General features: G+C 38.5%; 1 protein-coding gene across 1 annotated transcript; it reads right to left on the bottom strand.

The window, feature by feature from the left end:
- Positions 1 to 2,136: 2,136 nt before the first annotated feature.
- Positions 2,137 to 22,625, bottom strand: LOC104459696 (transmembrane protein 156-like; the record flags this gene model as incomplete). Its single annotated transcript, XM_010076225.1, has 6 exons — positions 2,137 to 2,273; positions 8,537 to 8,641; positions 14,571 to 14,672; positions 17,782 to 17,889; positions 20,608 to 20,868; positions 22,344 to 22,625. Coding segments are annotated over 6 exons (995 nt in total), but the record flags the coding sequence as incomplete, so codon positions are not given.
- Positions 22,626 to 22,972: the final 347 nt, after the last annotated feature.

The following is a 22,972-nucleotide window of genomic DNA, read 5'->3' as shown; positions in this document are numbered from 1 at the left end:
TATGGCCTCAAATCATTCAGAAGCTAATGTTCACAACTATTCCTATTAAATCTGAACTGCTTGGTGCAGTATAATGACTGAAGAAGCAATTTCAAAAAGCTTCAGGAGGGAAAAGCAATATAAATGTAAGGGATGGAGGTTATGAAGTATTAACATGATGCTAAATTGCTGCATATCATATTTGCAATGGGCAGTTTACAATCTGTTCATCCTGATGGATTTAGCACAAGGGAGTCTGAAGCCCTGGCTCTGCAATTTCTGTCTCTGCCTAGTAATTGATGGTTAAATGGTTCCTACAAATAATGTGTTAGTACCGAATGAGTTTGGGACCCTGCTCAGCCCCAACAGCTCCATTACTATAAATGGAAAGTAAGGAAAAGTTCCAGGAGATAATGAGTCTGAATACTAATTACCTAAGCTAGTACAAAAGAGAGAAATGCAATTTATCAAAAAGTATGAAACCCTTCTGGTGTCTTAATGAGTTATTAAAAAACAATAATAATGATTTTGTGGTTTGAAGACAAATTACCATTTTTCCACATTTTCTTTTCTTTATCCACTAAGATCTTGCAGAATTTATGAAGGTCTTCCTGGTTTACTGCAGAAATTAAAATGTAGAACTCTTTCCTTTTATGATCCTTCAGCCAGGAATTGTATTTTTAAAGCATCTTAGTCACCTAAAGCACTAAACAGGCTGAAAACTGTGCTTGTTTCATGAACATAGATGGTAGTTTCTATCTTTAAACAGTCTTTCTTATCGTATGGAGAATACAAAATAAATTCCTTCTCACACAGAAAATGAAATTATTGCAAGGATGATCTCATATCCATATGATTAAGTATAAATTCTGAATGAACTGAAAATAGATGTGAAATCTATACTCTTCTACTGAAGTTGATTCTACAGCAAAACATGTTTGTCCATCATTCATATTTTCTTAATACCAAATAATTCTGATGATAGATAAAATGGAGCTTCTCCACTAAAATGCATAGTTGGCATTCTCATGGGAAGATGGGTAGCAGAGCTCCACAAACTGGAAACGGAGATGCCTTCTTCTGTGGTGTGTGATGTGCCTTCTTTCATCCAGCAGTAATCATATTTCATGTGGCAACATCTGAAAATAAAGAAAACAATATCAGAAAATAGAGGAGGTTAAAAAAGCAGACTTTTCCAATTTATCTTAAATGTAATTTTTTGGACTTTCACAGTAATGAATTCTCCTCTTTATTGCAAAATAAAACAACAGTATTAAGAGGCAGACAAAATAGCAGATACATGTCAGATTGGAGCAACAGACCTACAAAGGGTACCTGCCAACAGGATGGTGTTTAGGTACCTGCCCCACGAACCAGAGTGAGAAGCACTGGACCTTATCTAGTGAAGCTTGGCAACCGAAGGGTGAGCAGAGCCCCAAGCTGCCTGGGAGAGCATTCACCACATCCACCAGGCTGAAGAGCGCCAGTAACGATGTACTTGAAGTGTCTCTGACTGGGTTCCTGCAGTGTCTCCATCTACACAGGGTTCAGTCTGGAACTCTTTTAAAGGTGGGTGGTGACTGATCTCTTTCCTTCATATAACTGAGCAGGCTTCACTCTCTTCTTCACTCTTGGCAGCTAGATGAGGGGAGGAGTGTTTTGTGTGATGTCTGCCTCCACTCCAGAATCTCTTGCTCTGTGTTAGCTCCTGGGCATCTCTTCATGCACTCCACCTTCAGCAGAGTGTTCAGAAGTAAATCCGGGGTATTAACAAGGTCTCTTGCAGCTGAGGCAAAATAAACTAGATTATCCTAATGGGTAAAAATAAAAATAGATCAAACCAAAACCACCAGCTGGATGGAAGAATTTGCAGACCTGTGCCCAACTGTGTTTCCTGTACCATACTTGTATACAGTAGGACAAATTTTGAAATAATGAAATAAGAGCAGCTTTTTCCACATCACTAAGTGAAAAATACTCCTCAGTAATCATCAATGAGATTTTTGAAATTTGGACTGCAGCTCGCAAAGTAGCACGTGATGAGGAACCTTGAAATATGAAAATGCCCAGTCAAGCTCATCTTTAGTTTTTAGGAAACTGTACAATGCTAGGGGTAAAAGCAATGGATTTCTATGCTTCTTATTCTTATATAGCTTGTCACCCATTCTTGTAGTTAATGTAGCTGCAGGCCCAATAACAACATCTGTCTCCCTTTTCCTTCATCGTAAGAACTGGGATAAGAAGTGTTTCTTTGGCTGTGAAATCGTACTGGAGGCAGCAGCTGCTGAAGTGAGCTAGAAGATGACAAGTGTAAGGAGGATACAACACATCAAAAATTGATGCCAGCTAATGTAACAGGGGGTTTAAACAGCCTGCACAGTGCCCATTACAGTCCAGTTCTGCAAGCAAGCAGGAGTGCTTCCCTTCAAAAACCTCCCAGTGCCTGCTTTGGAAAGAAACACATCCTGGCATGCGTTTTATGCAGAACCCAATAATTGTGCCAAGTACCCTGGAATGTGCTCAGCAATCTGATCCTGTGAGCTCTTTCATACTGAGAGGAGTTTTCATTTTAATGTATGATTAAGACTTGAATCTATTATGGAAGTAGAAACAGGAGGAATTATCTTTCATTATATTTAAAAACTAAATATGTAATTGAGTGACAGCATGTAGTCCTGAAAACAATTTAAAGCTGCCTATGGGCATACATATTTTTTTTATAGCTACCTGCAGGAATTCACGAAAGCATAAAAAATTATGTCTTAAAACAATGGCCAACTGGTAAACCCAGTATGTCAGTACCAGTAGGAACTTCGGATTTCAGCAGCATCACACACAATTTTATGATTACTTTAACCATAGTACTGTCACTTCTGAGTACTGAAATTATGCTTTTCAGAAAAAATGTCAAAAGGATAATTGGAAGGATCCCACCAATTTCAAATCACACCTACTGTTCCTTACAAATACGTCCATGATTTATAAGAACAGCTTAACTGTAATCTTCCTCTGGCTCCAGAGTACACTTGGTATGTGCCTTTGCTAGAATGTTTTGAACTACAAGTTTCACTGTTTCCCCTGCATAATTTGTATCTTCTGTTGTGTGTGTGGGTGTCTTGCTCAAAGACAGCTGAGACGGGAATTCTTTTAAATATGAAAACATTTTTGGAAAGCCACAATCACATCAAGAAAAGCAGGCAAAGAATATTTTTAGTTCCCTTTCCGTTTGTGCTACTAAGTTCTGCAATGATGGCATTTAAAGACTTCTTCAGGAAGGCAGCAAGGGCCTGAGCCAAAGCCCAGGTGGTAACACCGTAGGTGGACTGCATTGAATTTTCCTGGTATTAGACTGGACTCTGCACAATTAAATTTCTAAATTGCCAGGGGAGGGGATCCTTAGAAAATGACAGCAGTGATGATACTGTGAATGTAGCTGGATAGCCTTTCATACACTTAGTTACTTACTGATCTCTTGTGCCAGCCACCCCACAAGGTATGGTTTCATGTCCATGTGCTTTTAGATTGTAAGAGAGGAAAGGGACCCATCAATTTATTTTATTTTATAATTTCTGTTAAAGAGGTTTTCACATTTTTAGCCATACACATGCTTCCCCTGTGCATCCTCCCTGTTAGTTACCTGTCATCTACCTTATGTTCCCATTTTACAACCCATTTCACCTGAAGATAAGATTGTGCCTTAAATTCTATATTCACTGGGAGACCTACTTGTCTTATCTAACTATACAGCTACACTGTCACTCAGAAAGAAATACAGAGGTGTTGTGCTGGTTTTGTCTGGGATAGAGTTAATTTTCTTCAAAGTAGCTAGTATGGGGCTGTGTTCTGGATTTGTGCTGGAAACAGTGTTGATAACACAGGGGTGTTTTAGTTACTGCTGAGCAGTGCTCACACAGAGGCAAGGCCTTTTCTGCTCCTCACCCCACCAGCGAGTAGGCTGGGGGTGCACAAGAAGCTGGGAGGGGACACAGCTGGGACAGCTGGGAGATATTCCATACCATATGACTTTCTTCTCAGTGTATAAAGCTGGGGGAAGAAGAAGGAACGGGGGCACATTAGGAGTGATGGCGTTTGTCTTCTCAAGTAACAGTTACACATGATGGAGCCCTGCTTTCCTGATGAGCCTGCTGATGGGACATGGTGAATTAATTCCTTGCTTTGCTTTGCTTATGTGCATGGCTTTTGCTTTCCCTATTGAACTGTCATTATTGCAACCCACGCGTTTTCTCACATTTACTCTTCCAATTCTGTCCCCATCCCACTGAGGGGGGAGTGAGCAAGCAGCTGTGTGGTGCTTATGCTGGCTGGGGTTCAGCCACAACAGACATGAAGCACCTTACGTGTTCAAGGATCTCAAAGCTCTCTAAAAAGAGAGATGGAAGTGCTGATGGCAAAAGGCAGCGTACTAAAAATTGTCATCAATTGCTGATGTGGAACTTTCATTAACTTTTATGCAGCCTTTGACGTGTTCACTGGTTCTATCAAGAGAATTAATGGGAGGCAGGATACTAATATTGTTTCATCTTGTCCTTGGAGCATTGACTGTCAAAGAGACTGATGCAGTAAATAAAGTGTTTGGGGTAGGGGTAGTAGTGACCAATTTATGTGAATTTGATCTAACAACAGCTCAGAGCATGACTCCACAACAGCTGGCTTTAAGACACTGAGATTTCCTTCTTTCTTTCCTCATAAAATGGCAGCACTTCATCCAGGAACTGTCATTTCTGTATCTGTCTCTAATTTCCCCAAATTGCCATTGAATCAAGTACATTCACAAATGTCCTCTTATGGTTTCACATGCTGCATTTTTTTTAAGTAAAGGGAGCTAGTAGCCTATCTTCAATATATAAATTCTGTATTTATCCTTCTGGTCTGTTCTCCCAGATTTCTTGCTATCAGTCCAGCTTCTTGTTTCTGTCTTTTCATCTGTCACAGAAGAGAGTATTCACTAAAAAAACCAACCAACCAACCAACCAACCAAACAAACAAACCAAAAAAAAACCAACCAAAAAGCGCAGACCGAGATATACATCCCACAGCATTTTAGAGCTGCTAAAAATAATAGTTGGTGCAAGTAGTGCTTTTAAAGTTAAAAATACCAGTTGATGCAAGTAGTGCTTTGTAAGCTAAAAGCACTACACAATTTCTGTTTCAGCTGAGGATAAACAGTTATTACCATGGTGCAAATTAGTAATGAGGTGTCATTAGCAGAGACAGAAAATTTGGGTCTCCAGAGCCTTATTCTAGCATGCTGTCCCCTGAACAGCATTGCCCCTGAATGCAAAAAAATGTTCGTGCTTCCTATCTAAATAAACAGCAGCTTTGAAATTTACAGTAATTAATGTCATCTTTTGACAGCACTAAGGAAATACATCTACAGCTGTCATATGTAAAGGGAGGACTGTCTTATAGCACTTCAGAGGCTTGGCTCATTAATTTTTTTCCAGGACATCTGCTAATAAGGTGTTTTAATGAAAGATGTCAGAAACAGAGAAGAATTCTTAACTTCAGCACTCAAATATCATAATAATAGTTACTGTGAAAATACACAGAGACATTAAGTGACCTATGCTGAAAAGATTCCCTTTTGGCAAAAGTACGAGTGCAGAAGTTGGTACATTTTTCTGCTAGCTGAATTAGCTGTCAGTGTCATAATAACTAATGAACAGTAAGTAATGGAGCATGTGCATGCATCTCTGTGCACACACACAAATACACACACATATAGATATATAGATGTACATACACATAGGATATAAGTATATTGATAAACATGACCATGCACATATTGTCTTATACATATATATATATAAAGACATTAAAAAGACATTTTAAAAAACATAAAAAGAAATAAAAAAGCAGAAAGTAGTGATGTGTGAAAGTAGCAATTGATTATTGATCTCTCTCCATCTGTTAACAAGACAAATACTTCCTTGTAGCAGATTGGAACAATGAGCAAATAACATGCCTTATACTTTGCTCTCCTGTCCAATCTGGATTTTGACTTACTAAATTCCTGTGGCTAAAAACAATGTTGTGTTGCCTTTCAGCTTTCAATGTGTTGGGTTAAGGGCCATTGCTGAGGCCATCAGCAGGTTCTCCAGCTCAGTAGCAATAATGACAGTGGTAAGAGTGAGCCTTGCTTTTCCATTTCCTCCTCCTTACACCTTCCACCCCCTGTTACACCTACCACACCTACTGTGCAGCTAGCCTCCTCACACAAAAATCAAATAAACTCTGTGCTGTCTCTGAGTACAGCTCCAGCCAGCTGGAAATGAGGCAAAGCATAACCCAAAAGTGGTTTGCCTCTCTTTCTCTTGCCCATTTGATGCAGGGCAGGCATTGAGGTAACTCTTACCAACTGGACTGAAGCCAAATCTGAAGGGCAGATGTAAGCACTATCCCCAGTGGAGCTCGCTCAGGTTTCTAGCTCAGGCCAGAACCCTTCTTTGTTTGAGGCTATTGTATTGATGGTCTGAAATGAAAGTGCTTCAGGGGAGCAACCGGTAGTGTGATACAAAGATGATGCCTTTTGATCAAGAAGCTCCTGGTACACACTTCTTATCTCCAACCCAACCCCTTCTTGGGAAAAAACAGGTTTTATCAAGCTGATGGAGTCTATAACTGTCTCTGTCAATTATGGGAATTTAATCATCTTGGTGTTTTTCATTTTCAGTACTTGGCTGTTCATGTGCAGCACTTCTAATGCAGCTAGCTCCTGCCTGTTGCACAAAGTAGGCTTTAGTAGCATTCTAGAGACTTTATAGAGACAACCACAGCACTCATGAGAAAAGTAGATCACAACCTGCTTCCACAGCCTAAGTAACCAAAAGGACTTGCAGCTAGCAAGCTTTCCTGTAACTGCAGTGTCATTAGCTACTGAGCCACCCACGAACACAAGTAATAATGAGTTGAATCTGACCTTATCAGATGAAGGGAGAAGTGTTTGTTTGCAGGAAGTGAAGAAAAACTAAAGCAGAAAGTGCTTTTATTATTTTCACAGAGTATCTGGCTTTGAAACAGTATTCCTTTGAGCAATGTTATTCAAAACTTAATGTGATAAAAGGCAAGATCTAGCTCTAAGTTCTTGCTTCTCCAGGCACAGCCTGTAATAATCTTTCCACACTGTCATGTAACATTACAATTTCATGTATTTGACAATTATCACATGTATCACAGAGAGTAAACGCTCTCACAGGAAACAATTAAGGTGGGCAGGTACGTGGCAGACAGGGATATGCGAAGATAAAGCTTTACTTGAGAGTTGACAGGTATCAGAAAAAGAAACGGTCCAGTACTGAAGTGGTTGGGAGTAGTCCTTGGAGAAAGGAAACAGCAGCCCCACAGAAAGGCTGGTGGGTCTCTGGGAAAGGCCCTTCTCACTCAGCAAAAGCTTGTGATGTCCAAATGGCAAACAGCTGAACTCAGATAATCTGAGAATCACTCTCATCTATGTCGCAGACTTCCCAAGTCATCTTATCCTTTCCTGCCTCCTGATACCTTCATTTTAGAACAGTAATAATGACAGCTTTCCACCTTTGTGAGTCCTCATAAGATCTATGGATGGGAATCACTTTAAAAGTGGTCAGTATTTTTAATTACTATAATACACTGTCCTGTAACACAGATAGACTCTTTCAAAAACCAAACAATAATGTATCTCAATTAATTTATTAGGGCAGTACTTCATCTTTTCTTATCAATGCTGTTCAAAATTTCTTCTTTAGCTCTGCTCTGAAAATACAATTTCATTGTTTATCGTTCCACATGAAGCACAAAAATCAAACTGCTCTTCAGTACATCAATTTTTTTTAACACATTAAAAAGATAGCATGACATGATATTGAGTGTTCAGTAAAACTCCATCCAATTTAAACAGATGTAAAGAAGGACCTTCTTAACCTTTTAACCTACAAAACTCACCATAAACTGTGATATAATCTGTGCAAGTAGCTATAACCCTGTCTATGCAATTGATATATTAGTCTGTATTACTTAATCAAGTAGCACGTGTTCTGTTTCTAGGCATTACAAGTATTGCCAGGAAGAGGTATCTCTTACTGCACATTTCTTTTCAGACTTGCTTCCTTACATCTGGATTTCCTGAAACAATTACTGGAGTACAAGGGCTGGAGAAAGTTAATCAGCAAACTATTTCAGACATGTGATTCTCTTCAGAAATCATTTGCAAATTGATTCTTTCCTCTGCCCTTGTCAGAAACAAATGTCAACATAATGGCGAAGTCCAGGACACAATATTCTACACTAGAAAAATAGCATCAGAATTTGCACTGAGGCCTTCAGGGACTCACACAGTTTAAAAGGCTAACACATTAGTTTATAGAGGACTCTTGGTAGCAGAAGGAAAATTGATTTTGTTTCCCCGCCACCTAGCTCTCACAAAACACATTTTCCAGTTTGTCATCTCATATACTTGGCTAGAAGAAGTAGTAATTTATTTTCAGCAGATATTGTGTACTATTAATTTGGAAAATATGAGGCAAAACAGAATAATCAGAGTTATAAGATATTTACTTACCTTCTCCAGTTGATGTACCCACATGACCATGGTCTTGTTCAGGAATTATGGGCAGTATCTTTGTGGTCTGTGCAGGAAGGGCAATCTGGTGTTTGCTGGTTTTCACTATTTAAAAGTTAAAGTAATTTTTATCCCTATTATTAAACAGCAAATACATCTGCAGAGTGTTAAACATTGAATTTGCAGGTTTGAAAATAATTGAGACTGAACACAAGGTAGAGGTGGACAGCCAGTGGGATTTCAGTGCCTAGAGATGCAGATACATGTCAGGAACTCTTGAAAGTACTAACCATGTTTTTATTTAACTTGTTCTTGATACTAGTGGGACTACAACATACTGATCCCTGGTCTCGCTGGGAAGCATCTCGAGGGTAGGCAACTAAAGTGCTGTTGGAAATTTTACTAGTAGTAAAAATAAAAAAGCATGCAAATTTTGGGTTATCTAAGTGTCTCCAAAAATTCAAAAGCGTACAGTTGGCCAGTTAAATGGAAACAACTGAAATCTAGACCGTGAACTTTCTGATTCAGTTTCACATAAGGGCCACCCAAATTGCCACTCAGGAACATGTGATGTGTCCTCAATTAACTCGTCATACACACAGGGAGAGCTACCGGGTATCATCCAGTTGTTAACAAAGATGACAACATGCACCTCAGAAGCAGGGAAAGGCGTGGTGATGCCTTTACAGACTGGCAACACATATACTGATATGATCTCTTACTGGGATAGAGACAAAGAAACACAGAAATAGCATTGTCAGGCTAATGACGTCAGAGTTGTGGATATAATGCATTTTCCAAAGAACTACAGTAGAACACAAATAATGTTTTAACTCCAGGTTCATCCTGTCCCCAGCCATAATTTCTGTAAACCTACAAATGGGTTTTCTATGGAGTTCATAACAAAAAGATGAAACGTGTCACTTACATGGAGCTACATCCCTCCTCCACTCACTGTATCATTTGAGCTTCTCTCTTTACAAATGCAATTAAAAAGTGAAGTTTCAATCTGGGTAATTAAGCAACTGAAAATGAAAAGCAAAGTTAAAATAAAACTAGGGTAATTTTAAAAATAGCAATGGATCTTGTTTCACACTCAGGATGAACCTGGAGAGAATGGGAATGTAGGCTGACTGTCCCTTCAGAGCCTCCGTGTAACACTGTTCCGCATGCACGCAGACTGAGCAGCGAAATGGCCCCCTGTGCATCAGTGCTCTACTGAAAACATACAGGGGCTATGAAAAGCTCCCTAAAATTACCTGCATCCTATAGATTTTATCCTCCTTTCTGAAACATAAAAAAAGACCCAAATTGCTAATAAGGCTTCACATTTTTCCCTGGAAATGTTGCATTTCAGGAACACGTAAGTCTGTGTTAAATATTGAATACTGTGACAAGATTTGCTTTTCCTAGCATCATTCATCTAAGCTGCAGAGGAAAAGACAATGATTCAGCTACGTCAGGAACTGAGAAGGATCAGAATCAAATAGGTGATGCTTCACTAGGCCAAGATTAAATAAATGTCTCCTTTCTTGGCTTTGCATCTATTTGCTGCCTGTCCTCTTTACTAAAAATAAAATGTATTGCAGAATACAAGGAGGAATGAGTCTGAATTCACTGGGATGCCAGCCCCGACGCTACTGAGCCAGCGTTCACTTCTATTTCCAACCTGTCAACTCACCTGAAGCTGTAGGGATACATTAGAGAGATGGCAGAATTTTGCCTGTTTCCTCTAAACTTGTAGGAGAGGAACTATTCTTTCAATAGGATAGCACAGAAAACAATAAAGGAATTCAAATGACTGACAAGAAATTTGTCTTGTTGTTTCTTCCGTGCAAATTACAGCTGTCAAGCCCACTTATATCAAATGCTTCGGATGTCACAAAATCTAAACAGTCCAGAAAACAGCTGCAGGCCAGAAACCTTCAGATTTTATTCTCTGCATCCTGTTTGTCACCATGATCCTACAATGTCCTTCTTTCAGGATGAGTTATAAAATTACCATCCATCAGAATTAATTTTGCAGTACTGTGAGCCAGACAAGTGACTTGAGGAATCCTGTATTTGTATCCTAAAATGTGATGAACCAAACTGTGACTCCATGAGCCAATGGAGTATCACTGAAAATGAGAGAAGTATGCCATTTGAGCAATGTAGAACAAGGCATTATATTTGAACTAATGTTGCCCACACAGACTGTAGAGTAATAACATGATGATATGAACAAAATCAGAGAATGGCTTGAGAGCAGCCCTGAGGAGAAGGACTTGAGGGTGTTGGTTGATGAAAAGAAAAACATGAGCCGGCAATGTGCGCTTGCAGCCCAGAAAGCCAACCGTGTCCTGGGCTGCATCAAAAGAAGCATGACCAGCAGGACGAGGGAGGTGATTCTGCTCCTCTGTTCTGCTCTTGTGAGACCCCACCTGGCGTACTGCATCCAGCTCTGGAGCTCCCAACATAAGAAGGACATGGACCCATTGGAGCAGGTCCAGAGGAAGGCACAAAGACGATCAGAGGGTTGGAGCACCTCCCCTATGAGGACAGGCTGAGAGAGTTGGGGTTGTTCAGCCTGGAGAAGAGAAGGCTCCGGGGAGACCTTATAGCAGCCTTCCAGTACCTGAAGGGGGCTACAGGAGAGATGGGGAGGCACTCCTTATCAGGGAGTGTAGTAAGAGGAGCAAAGGTTTTAAGCAGAAAGAGGGTGGATTTAGATTAGATATTAGGTAGAAATTTTTCACTGTGAGGGTGGTGAGGCACCGGAACAGGTTGCCCAGGGAAGCTGTGGATGCCCCATCCCTGGAGGTGTTCAAGACCAGTCTGGATGAGGCTTTGAGCAACCTACTCTAGTGGAAGGTGGCCCTGCCCATGGCAGGGGGTGTTGGAACTAGGTGATCTTGAAGGTCCTTTCCAACCCAAACCATTCTATGTTTCTGTTACAATATGAGTCCCTATCTGCACGATCCCATTCTAACATAGGAATGGGAAGAGACCTTTTTTTCACAGACCTTATGCTGCTTTCAAAATAGGATAAAAATAAACAAGGAATGTCATTCTTATGCTAGGAAAACGAGGTCTAAATGGGAATTTATAGTGGTAGACTTCCACTAACATAAATTTACACTTAAGTATAGCCGATATCGTTATATTAATGAAACTTCCAGTATGAAAGGTCCCTGATAGGCAGATTCAGTCTAGGTATTAAACACCCTGATTTACGCAGTTTGCTTCCTGTGCAACAACTTTTTTTTTTTTTTTTTTAATAATGTAGTGTACAGTTCACAAACACTGGACTGCTCCCAACAAGTAATTCTGTGCTGTGTCCCCAGGCTTATCTTTTTTTAGGATACAGCTATATGAGAATAGCTATACTTAATCAGTTACTAGTAGTGGAAAAGATTCTAAAGTGGTTTAGGGAAAGTGGGCTAAGGGAAAGGTAAAAGACCAGGGCAAGTATAACTGCCTTCCCTTTCTCTGGAACTGAGGCTGATTTAAGCAGTAAGCTGCTTGACAGCTCAGCAGTTTCTATCTGAGTTTTTTTAAAACACTGTGGGGAATACTGTCTAGTCCTTCTAATTGCTATTATTAATTTATTAAGTTGTTCCAAAACCTCTTCTACTGCCTCTTCAATTTGAGAAAGCTCCTCAAAGAAATTCTTGCAATAAAAGTCTCTTATGTGTGAATCTCCCTAAGATTCTCTGTCAGGAACACAAAGCAAGGAACTGACTTTTGCTCTACGAATTATTTTCCATGTGATACTACTATCAAGCACTATTTGATACAAAAATGCTCTGTGTCTGGAAATACAGATCAACCACTTGAAGAATACCTACTTGTTGCACTGAAGAAAAAGCACCCTGTACTCCTTCCCTTCTCTTGTGGCTGCATTTAAGGGCGACTGTGTTTCGTCAATTCATACGATTCAAGGGACTATTTTACATCATAACAGATCCAAAGTCTACAAAATACGCTCTGTACAGCCAATGCTCTAGTGCATACTTTGTTTGTCTTAACAGCACAGACAATATTTAGTCAACATTTATGTCCAGAATGGTTTGAAGCTCCCCTGTCCTCACTATATATGTGCTTAATCCTTTGTAGTACCATGAATTTGGAAGGCTGTAATTTTAATCCTACCCTCAAGAACATACTGTACATTTTTTCTCCTTTCGCCTGGTCACTAGACTTAATAGTAATGATTTATGGACAAGAGCCACTAACAGTTTCACAGAACTAGCATCCCTGCTGTAAATTCTCTTTTTGTAGGACCATGGTGATATTGGGACAGTAATTTTCTGAGTCTACCTAGGAAATAATTTTCATTCACAAAGTAAAAGTTTATTTTTCTTCCCTTATCCTTCCCGAACTTTGAATAACCTTTTAGTAGTACCTATACATCTTTTCATCTATATGAGATACTGTCACAATCCTCTCAGGTACATAGTTATTTAGTCTCATTACAGTATTTCCAGGGTGGTTGTATTGTCTTCAGTGGATCTCAATATTTTGTTTCAAGATTCCAAGATATGTACTAATGACAGTAAAAATATTATCAAGGGCTGTTGAAGAAGTCATCATAGCTATTTATAATCCATTATCACAGTAGCAAATCTTAAACTTAGCAACTGCGGAAAAAAATAAACTTTTCATATGGTCTTGATTCCACTTGAAATTATATTGGTATAAATTGGGAAATTGACTGGATTCCCTGGAATTATGGTGTGTGAAATCAAGGAATTTCATATTAAAATAAAACCCATTACAGCAGTTCATACAACTAAGCATCTTTCTGGGTTAAATGGATAGATTGAAGAGGGAGGAACACAGAAGTAAGAATGATAGACCAATATGGGATTCCTATTCTCTTCAGTAAAATCTAGTAAACTAGATTTGAATTTCCATAAAACTCCAAAGACAAAAGATGTCAGAAAGATAATTCCTCTCCTGCAGGATAAAAATAATGAGCTCATAAATATATCTTAGATGCAGCCAGTGCTTTATAAGCATGGAGCATAAATTGTACTCCCAGGAGAGTTCAGACAGACAGGGAGCTTTTTTTTTGGGTAAAACTGAAATGCCATGAGTTATTGAGTTGTAGAGAGAAATTATTGAATCTCCTCTTACTCCTAAAGAACCAACAAAACAAACAGGGAGGTACCCAAGCCCAGCCAAATTTAAAACAATTTTTTTTTCATTTGCTGGTTTTGTAGTTGTTCTTCATTTGGAGGGAGGATGGTTTGCCATTCAGAGCTATTATTCTGTATGTCCATGTTAATATTTTTAAAGATAGAGCTCCCTTCATGAAACCAGAATCCATGGAATTTAATACAAGAATATGACTCTTCCAGCAATATCAGTAACACTCAGAGCTACAGCTGCTAATTTCCCTTCATACAGAGATTTATTACCAAATCATAATTTCTGGAACCAAGGCTTTGAGTTTAGCCATGCCATTTAATTTATCTATGGTAAACATACTACATTCTCAGAAGACCACATTTTAGTTCTTATCTGAGACTAGAAAATCATACTTTGTAGGAGTTTTTCCCTAGAAATAGGCTACAAAGTGTCAGCAGAGTCATTCTCTGGGTCCTGCTACAGCCATCCATTCCATCCTTTGGTAGCAAATTTTGTCAAGAGCCATAAACAAATAGAGCATACATACATGTGTGTACATGTCTGTATACTTTTCATAGACAAAGCACTCAGCTGCCAAACCTCAAATGTGGCACACAACATGACCAAAAATTAAAAGGAGGTAAAAAAACCCAAAATCATTAATGCAACACATTTGGAAAACTGGGATAAGCATTCCCGCATGATATACATAAGTCTTCTTATAGTTTCATAATCAGAATTATCTATTTATGATATAAAAATGTTTCCATAACATAAGTGAGATCACATTTGTGTAGGCTCAAGGTAACTCTGAAACAAATCTGAAGCATCCTCTGACAGTAAAGACTCAAAAGGTCTTTCTTGACCTCCTCATGCCTCAAGATTTGTTAGGCTTTTATTTTACTTTTGCATTACTTACCAGGAAAAGGATGAATTTTAGTAGCAGATATGGTCCTTCTTGCATGTCTAGAACTCTTTCTTCTTAGAATAGCAGAAACTGCCGTTTCTCTGTGTTTACAATCTGTTTTAAACAAAATGTGTTAACCTCAACTATAGAACTACACACGGCACTGATTAGACGGAAGGCTGGTAAACACCTTATTCTTAAGCTGTTAAAATACCTTCCATGAAAAAACAGGAAGGTTTGAAATAAGGTGATGAGGAAAACCTAGGGCTAGTGTTTTATATTTTCCTGAATTAAATTTTCTGCAAATTCTGTTCAGGTTTGCCCCTTTCAAATTATTCATTCCCTCGTCTATACTGTATACCCTGAAAAAAAATTGGAAGGCTATCAAAGAAGTACACCTTCTAGTACAGGTTCAGTCTCACACTGCTGACAGTGGAATAGCAAGGATGGAGTGCACTAGCATCTCACGAAACTGACAGATTCTTTGCAAGTGTGACATGTTAATCCTTGGAAGCACAGTTTGAGAACAAGCTCTACATCACTCATAGAGAGAAAGATAGAGCTGGGTTGAACACCTCTGACTCCTCAGTCTTTCCATCCTTCTGCTGCTCTCTTAATACTGAACTCTTAGGTGGGGTTACTGCAGTTGGTTGTGCAGCTGTTACAGTTAGCCCTGTTCTACAACGACAACAGTTCAGGGCTCAGACAGCTTCTGATGACAGGCTTGCTCCAATTCTGCATAAGAGAACTGATTTTTAGCTTTTTCTTTTGATAACACTAGAAAACTTTGTCTTCAAGAAGTTCACTAAATTAGCATTATTTAGGTCATAATTTTTTTATGAATAGCCAGCACAGATCTAACGCGCTGAAGCCCTAAGCGTGCACTGGAGGCCGAAGCATGCACTGTAATAGTTAATGTCAAAGGAAGCTCTGGAAGTCGTTGTAAGACAAGAGTGGAAGGGAAAAGGCGAAAGGACTAATTTCTAATTTAGCTCCTGTGTCATGGATTGGTACTGACCTCCACCAAGTTTATTTTGATATTTTATTTTATGCACTCATGGAAATAACTTCATTAATGTTTCAGAGGTTCTCAAAGTCTGCCTAGCAGAATGTCTTGGAAGGTCTCAAGAGGACATGAATAATTCTATATGTCTTAACAGCTTTCAGTAGTGCTCAGAAATTAAGAGAAAAACTATTAACTGAAGAATGACTGTAAAAATTCTTAGCGGCTGTTTTAGGCACATAGTAATATTCTGCTGTGTTTCTCGGGCAGCACTGTAAAAGGCAGTATGTAGACTTGCAATTAAAGGTGGCATCATACCCATAAGGCATACAACCCTTAAATTTGATTTTTATGCGCATGTCTTTTTGTCAGTAACATATTGATGTTGTTAATAATGTTATATATTGTAAACTTAACTAATAAAAACACTATTCCTCTATTAACAGAAAATCTTTTCCTCCCTGCTTGTGTCCACAATTCTGAAAAACCTGTATTTAATAGAAATATTATGTTTAAGAATAAAGGCAGTAAATCATTAATAATCACTACTAATAGTCTGCATTAAAAATGGAATGTTATGACTCTATAAAGCATAGAGAATCATACTCATGACACTTATAGGTAGCTTTGAAATTAAAAATAAAATTCCTTTAAATTAAAGCATTTAATAGCCCCCTTATAAAGAGCTAATTTATATTTTATGGGATTTTTATATACATAAAATAGCTCTCAGAATTTGGGTCTAGCAGTAAGTAAAAGATCATGTATTTTAACCAAGATAATCTCGTAAAGAGTTCCTCTAATCATTGAGGGGGGTTGCCATTTTAAGCAAATATTTTGCTTATTCATTAAAAATATACGCATAAAATATTTACATTATGCAAAAAAAATCACAGAAACATTTTGTGTGTGGGCACTCTCCCTTCTGTTCAGTTATGATTAAAGCTAGACTCCTGTTGCTCTCTTGTTACAAAACCGCCTGTGGATACAGTAAGGATAATCAGGGGAAAGGATATAGCTCATCATTTTTTATTACCCCTGTGACCAAGGTCTCCACTCAGCAGCTCTGGACTACAAAGAGAATGCACATCTGCCTGGTAGTAGCAACCGAATACTGGCTGTCCAGAGGCATTCTGCCAGGGCTGACACTGGCTGAAAGTCTCAGGAAATTGCTGTGAAAAGCATCTAAGAGCTATAATCTCAGCTAACAGGTTAAGTAACACTCTTTTCACACTGATGAGAGGGAGTGTGCTCCCTGTACCACCTACCTCTGACTCGGGATGAAAAACAAAGACCAGCAGCTGACAGATGGTCAATTTTCTGCATTGTTTTTGTGCAGAGAACTTTATCTTGATTGCTCAAAAGTATCCTGCTCAGGTTACTCCTAGACTTTTATTCTTGCTCTCTTCATTGTATATTGCTAGAAGAAATACTGTAAATCCCAATTTCAGCCTGTATCCCAAGTGAATTGCATAGGAAGAGCCTGTCTTGGCTGGTAAAGGCATTCTGTAGAAACAATTGTTTCAGTCTCTGAACTAAAGACAAGTTATTTCATAGCAAGGTTTTAATCACTTGGAATAGTCAATAGTGCTGATTCAGAAATCACAACGCTATTTTCTTTGCTGAAATAACAGCAAAGAGAAGAAATGTTATCTGGGCTTAATTCAGCTCTGGGGTTAAGAAGGCACAGCTTGGTTGCCCTGTATAGGATTATACCACCGCTGAATTTAGATAACCAGTTTTTAGGGCAAACAATGGAGTGCATATCTCCTCATATTCATCCTGTAATTTTTCTTGACCATGACCTAGATGAATCATCTTCAGGAATGAAAGGGTATTTCAGTCTGCTTATACTGGTGATTGGTATTTCTGCTTAAGATCTTCAACAAGGTGCAACTGTAATTGTTTTATCTACTGGAATCAGTCTGAAAACAGAAGTTCATATCACTAAGGATCATAGGCCACCAAGCATCTGTCAAAAAAAAAACTTATTTCTTTCACCAGCAACAAGCTTGGATTTGCATCCACAAGTCAGAGGTGAGAGGTGATAGTATCAATCATCTGAGTATTTCAGTCCCTCTGAAAGAAGCTTTTACCATATTACTATTAAAATATTGGTGTCTGAACTACATTAATATCAACAACTTTGTTATTGTAAATTAATATATTTTTCATTGCATAGAAATTTAAATTCATGCCGATTAACTTTTTGTTACTTACAGTGGTGTTCATTCTCTTGGACTATTTTGTAGATGACGATTGAGATAGTAAACAGAAAAACTACTGAAATCAGAGTAAGCCAAATGATCTTCATCATACACATTGGATCTGTCCATAAAATGTAGAAGAGAGAAAATGAAGCAGGAAATCATTGTCAGAAAAAAAGCTGAACAACCTATCTTGGTCGGTTTTTGGAATATGCCTATCCCCACAGATGAAAATTTAAAGCAAAAGATAAGATTATGCCTTTTCCTTTCAGCCTTCTTTGTTGTTAGAAATTAAGTTTCCTATCTAGAATTTAGGTTCATTTTCACCAGTATCTGTCTCCTCATGTCTGAAATAGTTATATGTAGCTAAGCAAATTAAAACTTTTCCTATTTGTATAAAGTGTTATATGCAACTCATCCAGGAAGAAAATATTTCAAACATTAACATTTATATTTAAGGTAGAACAAGGGTAATATATATCCCATCTTTGTTTGGATGGAACACAGAAGGAACTGGTCCACTGGCCAACACTGGCATTCTCAACCTCTGGGTCTATCTTCATACACAGGAGAAGGTAATATTCTACACATACAAATTTTCTTATCAAAAAGTGAGGAAAAGCCACCAACAGGACCCCTCTGAAAAGTTCTTTTAACCAAAGGGGCCTTCGGGGATAATCAGTGTGGGACTGAGTGCTCTTTCAGACAACAGCTGCTGCAGAAATGCACCCGCATTCTGCAAGGAATTAGTTCAGTAACTAGTACAAGCCAGAACTATATACCACAGAGAAAGAACGTGGGGAACTTTCCTCTCTGGTTGTTTGAAAGACCTTTCGAACTTCTTTGGTAGCTGTATGTTAATGCATACCTTAGCATTGTCAAATAACTATTTTAAAAACCAACTATGCTACTATGACTCATACAAAATCAAATTACAGACTATAGCCAACCACTGTTTTCCTTTCCTTGACTTTAAATAGCATAATTAAACCTACATCAACTTCCCTTGGGTATCTTCTCCATTGAGAAGTCATGAGGTAACTGCCAGTAACCCCATGGCTCTTTGAGGTAAGCACAGCTCATCCCTTCTAAATAAAAAAATAACAAAAAATAACTTCAGTACAGTCATTTAGGCTCCTTTCAAAGAGTACTCTACCCCATCCTGTAGTACCTTGTAATGACTTGAATATCAGCCTTGCCTAATCAAAGCCCTGAGGACCTCTCTAGCTTTGTTTTGAAGTAAACAGAAAAAAGGCATTGGTAATTTCTATTGTTAATTTGAGATAACTACTTCCACCATTAGTAAAGGGTGGTTAGCTCATAGTTATGACACAAATTCGCAGGGCAAGTTAAACACTACACTCTTCTCATAGCTAGACCTATTTATTAAAAAAAAAATTAAGCTGCCCTCTGTTCTCTACGATTTTACCTGGACTTATTTAACATAAGTTTAGCTAACTTCAAAACATGTAATTTTTCCAACAAAGGTACAGCATAAAATGCATTTGCCATACAAAACTAAATAAATGTAATAATTCAGCAATTCCCAGATGGCAAGCATTGCTTATAGATAGGCCGGAAGCCCTGACCATGGTCAGGCAATCAGACAAAAAAACTGCTGCAGCACAAAGAGAAATTTAAAAAGCTGACAGGCTGTCCTCTGGGAAAACTAAGCCTAGCTCAGATGAAGATTTCTCTTTTAAGTGTACTGTAATAAAGCCATATAGTAGGATATTGCAGTACAACATTAAGAAAAGTCAAACCTGTCTCCTGGTTCTTCTGCCACTTAAGATAATAGGAATTTTTAAATTTACCTCGAAGACAACAGGGTTATGCCATTATCAGGGAGGGGAGAGAAAAAAGTAATTCCAGGTTTTGTCATACATGCAGTTTGTGAGTCTGTCACCGCTAAGCAAAAAAAAAATGTACAGATACTTTGCGGTGTTGCTTCAAAGAAAAACATCACCCAGCAATGTGCACTTGCAGCCCAGAAAGCCAACCATATCCTGGACTGCATCAAAAGCATCCTGACCAGCAGGTTGAGGGAGGTGATTCTCCCCCTCTACTCCACTCTTATGAGACCCTTCCTGGATTACTGCGTCCAGCTCTGGAGTCCTCTGCACAGGAAGGACATGGACCTTTTAGAGGGAGTCCAGAGGAGGGCCACGAAGACGATTAGAGAGCTGGAACACCTCTCACATGAGGACAGGCTGAGAGAGTTGGGCTGGTTCAGCCTGGAGAAGAGAAGGCTCCAGAGGGACCTTATAGTGGCCTTTCAGTACTTCAAGGGGGCCTACAGGAGAGATGGGGAAACACTCTTTATCAGGGAGTGTAGTGATAGGATGAAGGGGAATGGTTTTAAGCTGAAAGGGGGTAAATTTAGATTAGATATTAGGAATAAATTTTTCACTGTGAGGGTGGTGAGGCACTGGAACAGGTTGCCCAGGGAAGCTGTGGATGCCCCATCCCTGGAGGTGTTCAAGGCCAGGCTGGATGAGGCTTTGAGCAACCTGGTCTAGTGGAGGGGGTCCCTGTTCATAGCAGGGGGGTGGGAACTAGGTGATCTTTAAGGCTCCTTCCAACCCAAACCATTCCAGGATTATATGAAAAAAAGCGCCACAGCTACACCTCCTTTAAATCACTATAAAAACAGTCCAATGCCTTCTAAAGATGGCCTTTTGCTAAGGGATTACCAAAATTGTATTCTTTTCTTGTGAAATACTTAAATATTTTAAATTGGTTGCTGAAAGCAGAGAAATAGCTACTGGAAATTATTTGCAAGATTCATGTTGTTTCTGGTTTGATTTCTGTTGTAACTTAACTCTCCTTTGTAACTTACATTCCACGTAAGACTTCAGATGCAGTGAAATATTTATACAGTCACTTTGGTCTTCCATCATTGCCACTAGACATGAATGATTTAGATATTCTTCGGCTGCAGTTCTTCCTCTGACCATAGAATTGTTGATGTGAATTTCCAGAATGTAGTAAGTATTATGCTCTACTTCTTCCTTCTTGGAAACCGTAGTGAAATTAAAATATTTAGAAAAATAGAGAACATCTTCTGTTTTCACTTCAAGCGAGACTTTCTCTTTTGGAACTAAAAATTAAAACAAAACTGTTATATAATATGTGGTAGACAGAGACACTATTCTCAGAAGGAACAATAAAGTAATTTCTCTGTCTCATTTGCAAAAAACATACAGTAGGCTTTTACATTATTGACTATAATAAAATGGACAAAAGGATGCCATGTAAAATTATTCTGAATAGATCTGAAGAGTACTGATTATCTATACAAAATATAGTTCCCCTGCAAATTATAACCCCGTTTTTGCTTTACGACCAGCTTCAGAGCTTTTCATTTTTTTTTTGTTCTGTCATCTGTTCTCAAAGGTAACAGACAAAAATCAGGCTATGAAAAAAAACCCAAACAAGTAAACAACATATGACAAAAGACATTTGATGTGTGCATGTAGTCTATCTGCTATCAGTTGCAGAAGGTCCTTGTTTCACTTCAAGCCACACAAGCTGTGAGACTTGTACAACGTCGACAAGAACCATAGGTAGGTAAGACACTGTCAAAGTGTTAGAGTTGCACAGGTATAAGTGAAAACAGAGTTTGTGCACATATTTTCTGTTTAGTTATTTTCCATATCTGTTAAGCCAGCTATTTTGTAATAAGAAAATGATGCAGTTGGAACTATATTTCTTATATTTAGGAGCTGGCCTGTTGCCTCTGTCACTGGTTATGTTAGGAAAGCAAAACTGAGAAGTATTCTCTTCCCCAAAAGTTTCCAGATACTTTGCAAGTGTACATGGCACATCTGAAAAGATGTGGATGTTGTGAACTTTTCTCCATATTGCTAGGCCAGTCCTGCCTTCTATGAAACATTCTGGCCATTTCTGATACTACACAGTTGTGGACACCATAGATGATAAGCACAAAAATAGTTATTTCTTGAATTTCTTCAAATCAGTTCTTCAGATACTTGCTAACAACTTATATAATACCAGCACTCAACATGTAGAGTTCCACAATGACATTTAAAAGCAAATTTGGTGTTAAAACTGATCAGAAACTACAACTCTTTAAAAATAAATGAAATATTTTAGAAATTTTAGCAAGACCAAAAGAATAAAGAGGGTGACACAAAAGCATTCATAAAAGCCAGATGGCAGAGGTCAAATTTGCGACAGAAATTTTCCAGGTGGCTGTTGGATAAGGCACCCTTTTCTCAAGCATCCTCCTTGCAGACCAGTACAAAGCCCCCTAAGATAATGACAGTCCCACACACACATTTTTATACAAGATCCTCAAAGAAAATAAATCAGTGGTTTGCTACCTACACATTTCACTGACAGCCAACAATGAATGTCACTGAGAATCTGGCATAAAACCTGCATTTTCTAGTCATGCAAAGACAAGCTAAAAAAACCATTGTTCATAGTATTTGCAAAGACCAGAGAGAGACAGCTGCATATTATAATTTTCTTTTAACTACCAAATAAAAACATGTCTTTTATGTTGTAATTAACTACTTCAAAATTAAGCATTTCTCTTCCCCTACTTACTTTTTTTATCTACTGACCCTGATCCTTGATGATCAACATTCACATCTCTCTTGGATTCACACTCTGTGTGTTCACTATGGGATTGTTGTTCCCTCCTGGAGGACTGGCACATGCAAGGAATATTTTGGAAATTGGAATTATTTACAGTGGCCTTCAGTAAAATAATCTGGTTTTCTCTTCTTTGTTGCACTGATCTTTTGCAAGAATTGTTAAAAGTACAAAGTGGAAAAGTGGTGTTATTGGATGAACAGGTATCCACGCATGATACAATCACAGTATTAGCTGGAAAAAAAAAAAAAAGGTGCTGTATTAGCAAGACAGTCATATAGGACACGTGGATAAATCTGTGCATCGAAGCATCATGTAATAGATCCTTTACCCATCTTATGATGAAATGCACTTTATTGAGGGTTATGGCAGCATACTGAATGCATCGACAAGTGAGACAAAGCAAGCGCAGTCTTCCCACAACCTAGATGCTGGGTTTTATTGCTGAATTGTATTAAATCTCCTGTAATACCAACTTAAGTTTGTGGTGGTATCTAGTCACATTCCTGATTCAAAGCTGCTCTTATTTGATTGTACTTCTAAAGAAGATGAAAGCACTCATGTTTGGAGGGGGAACTTAG

Source organism: Pterocles gutturalis, unplaced genomic scaffold (genome assembly GCF_000699245.1).
Source record: "Pterocles gutturalis isolate BGI_N339 unplaced genomic scaffold, ASM69924v1 scaffold18588, whole genome shotgun sequence".
NCBI classification, from domain to species: domain Eukaryota; kingdom Metazoa; phylum Chordata; class Aves; order Pterocliformes; family Pteroclidae; genus Pterocles; species Pterocles gutturalis.
The sequence above is the reverse complement of the archived record's forward strand: the minus strand, read 5'-3'. Positions and strand labels throughout refer to the sequence as shown.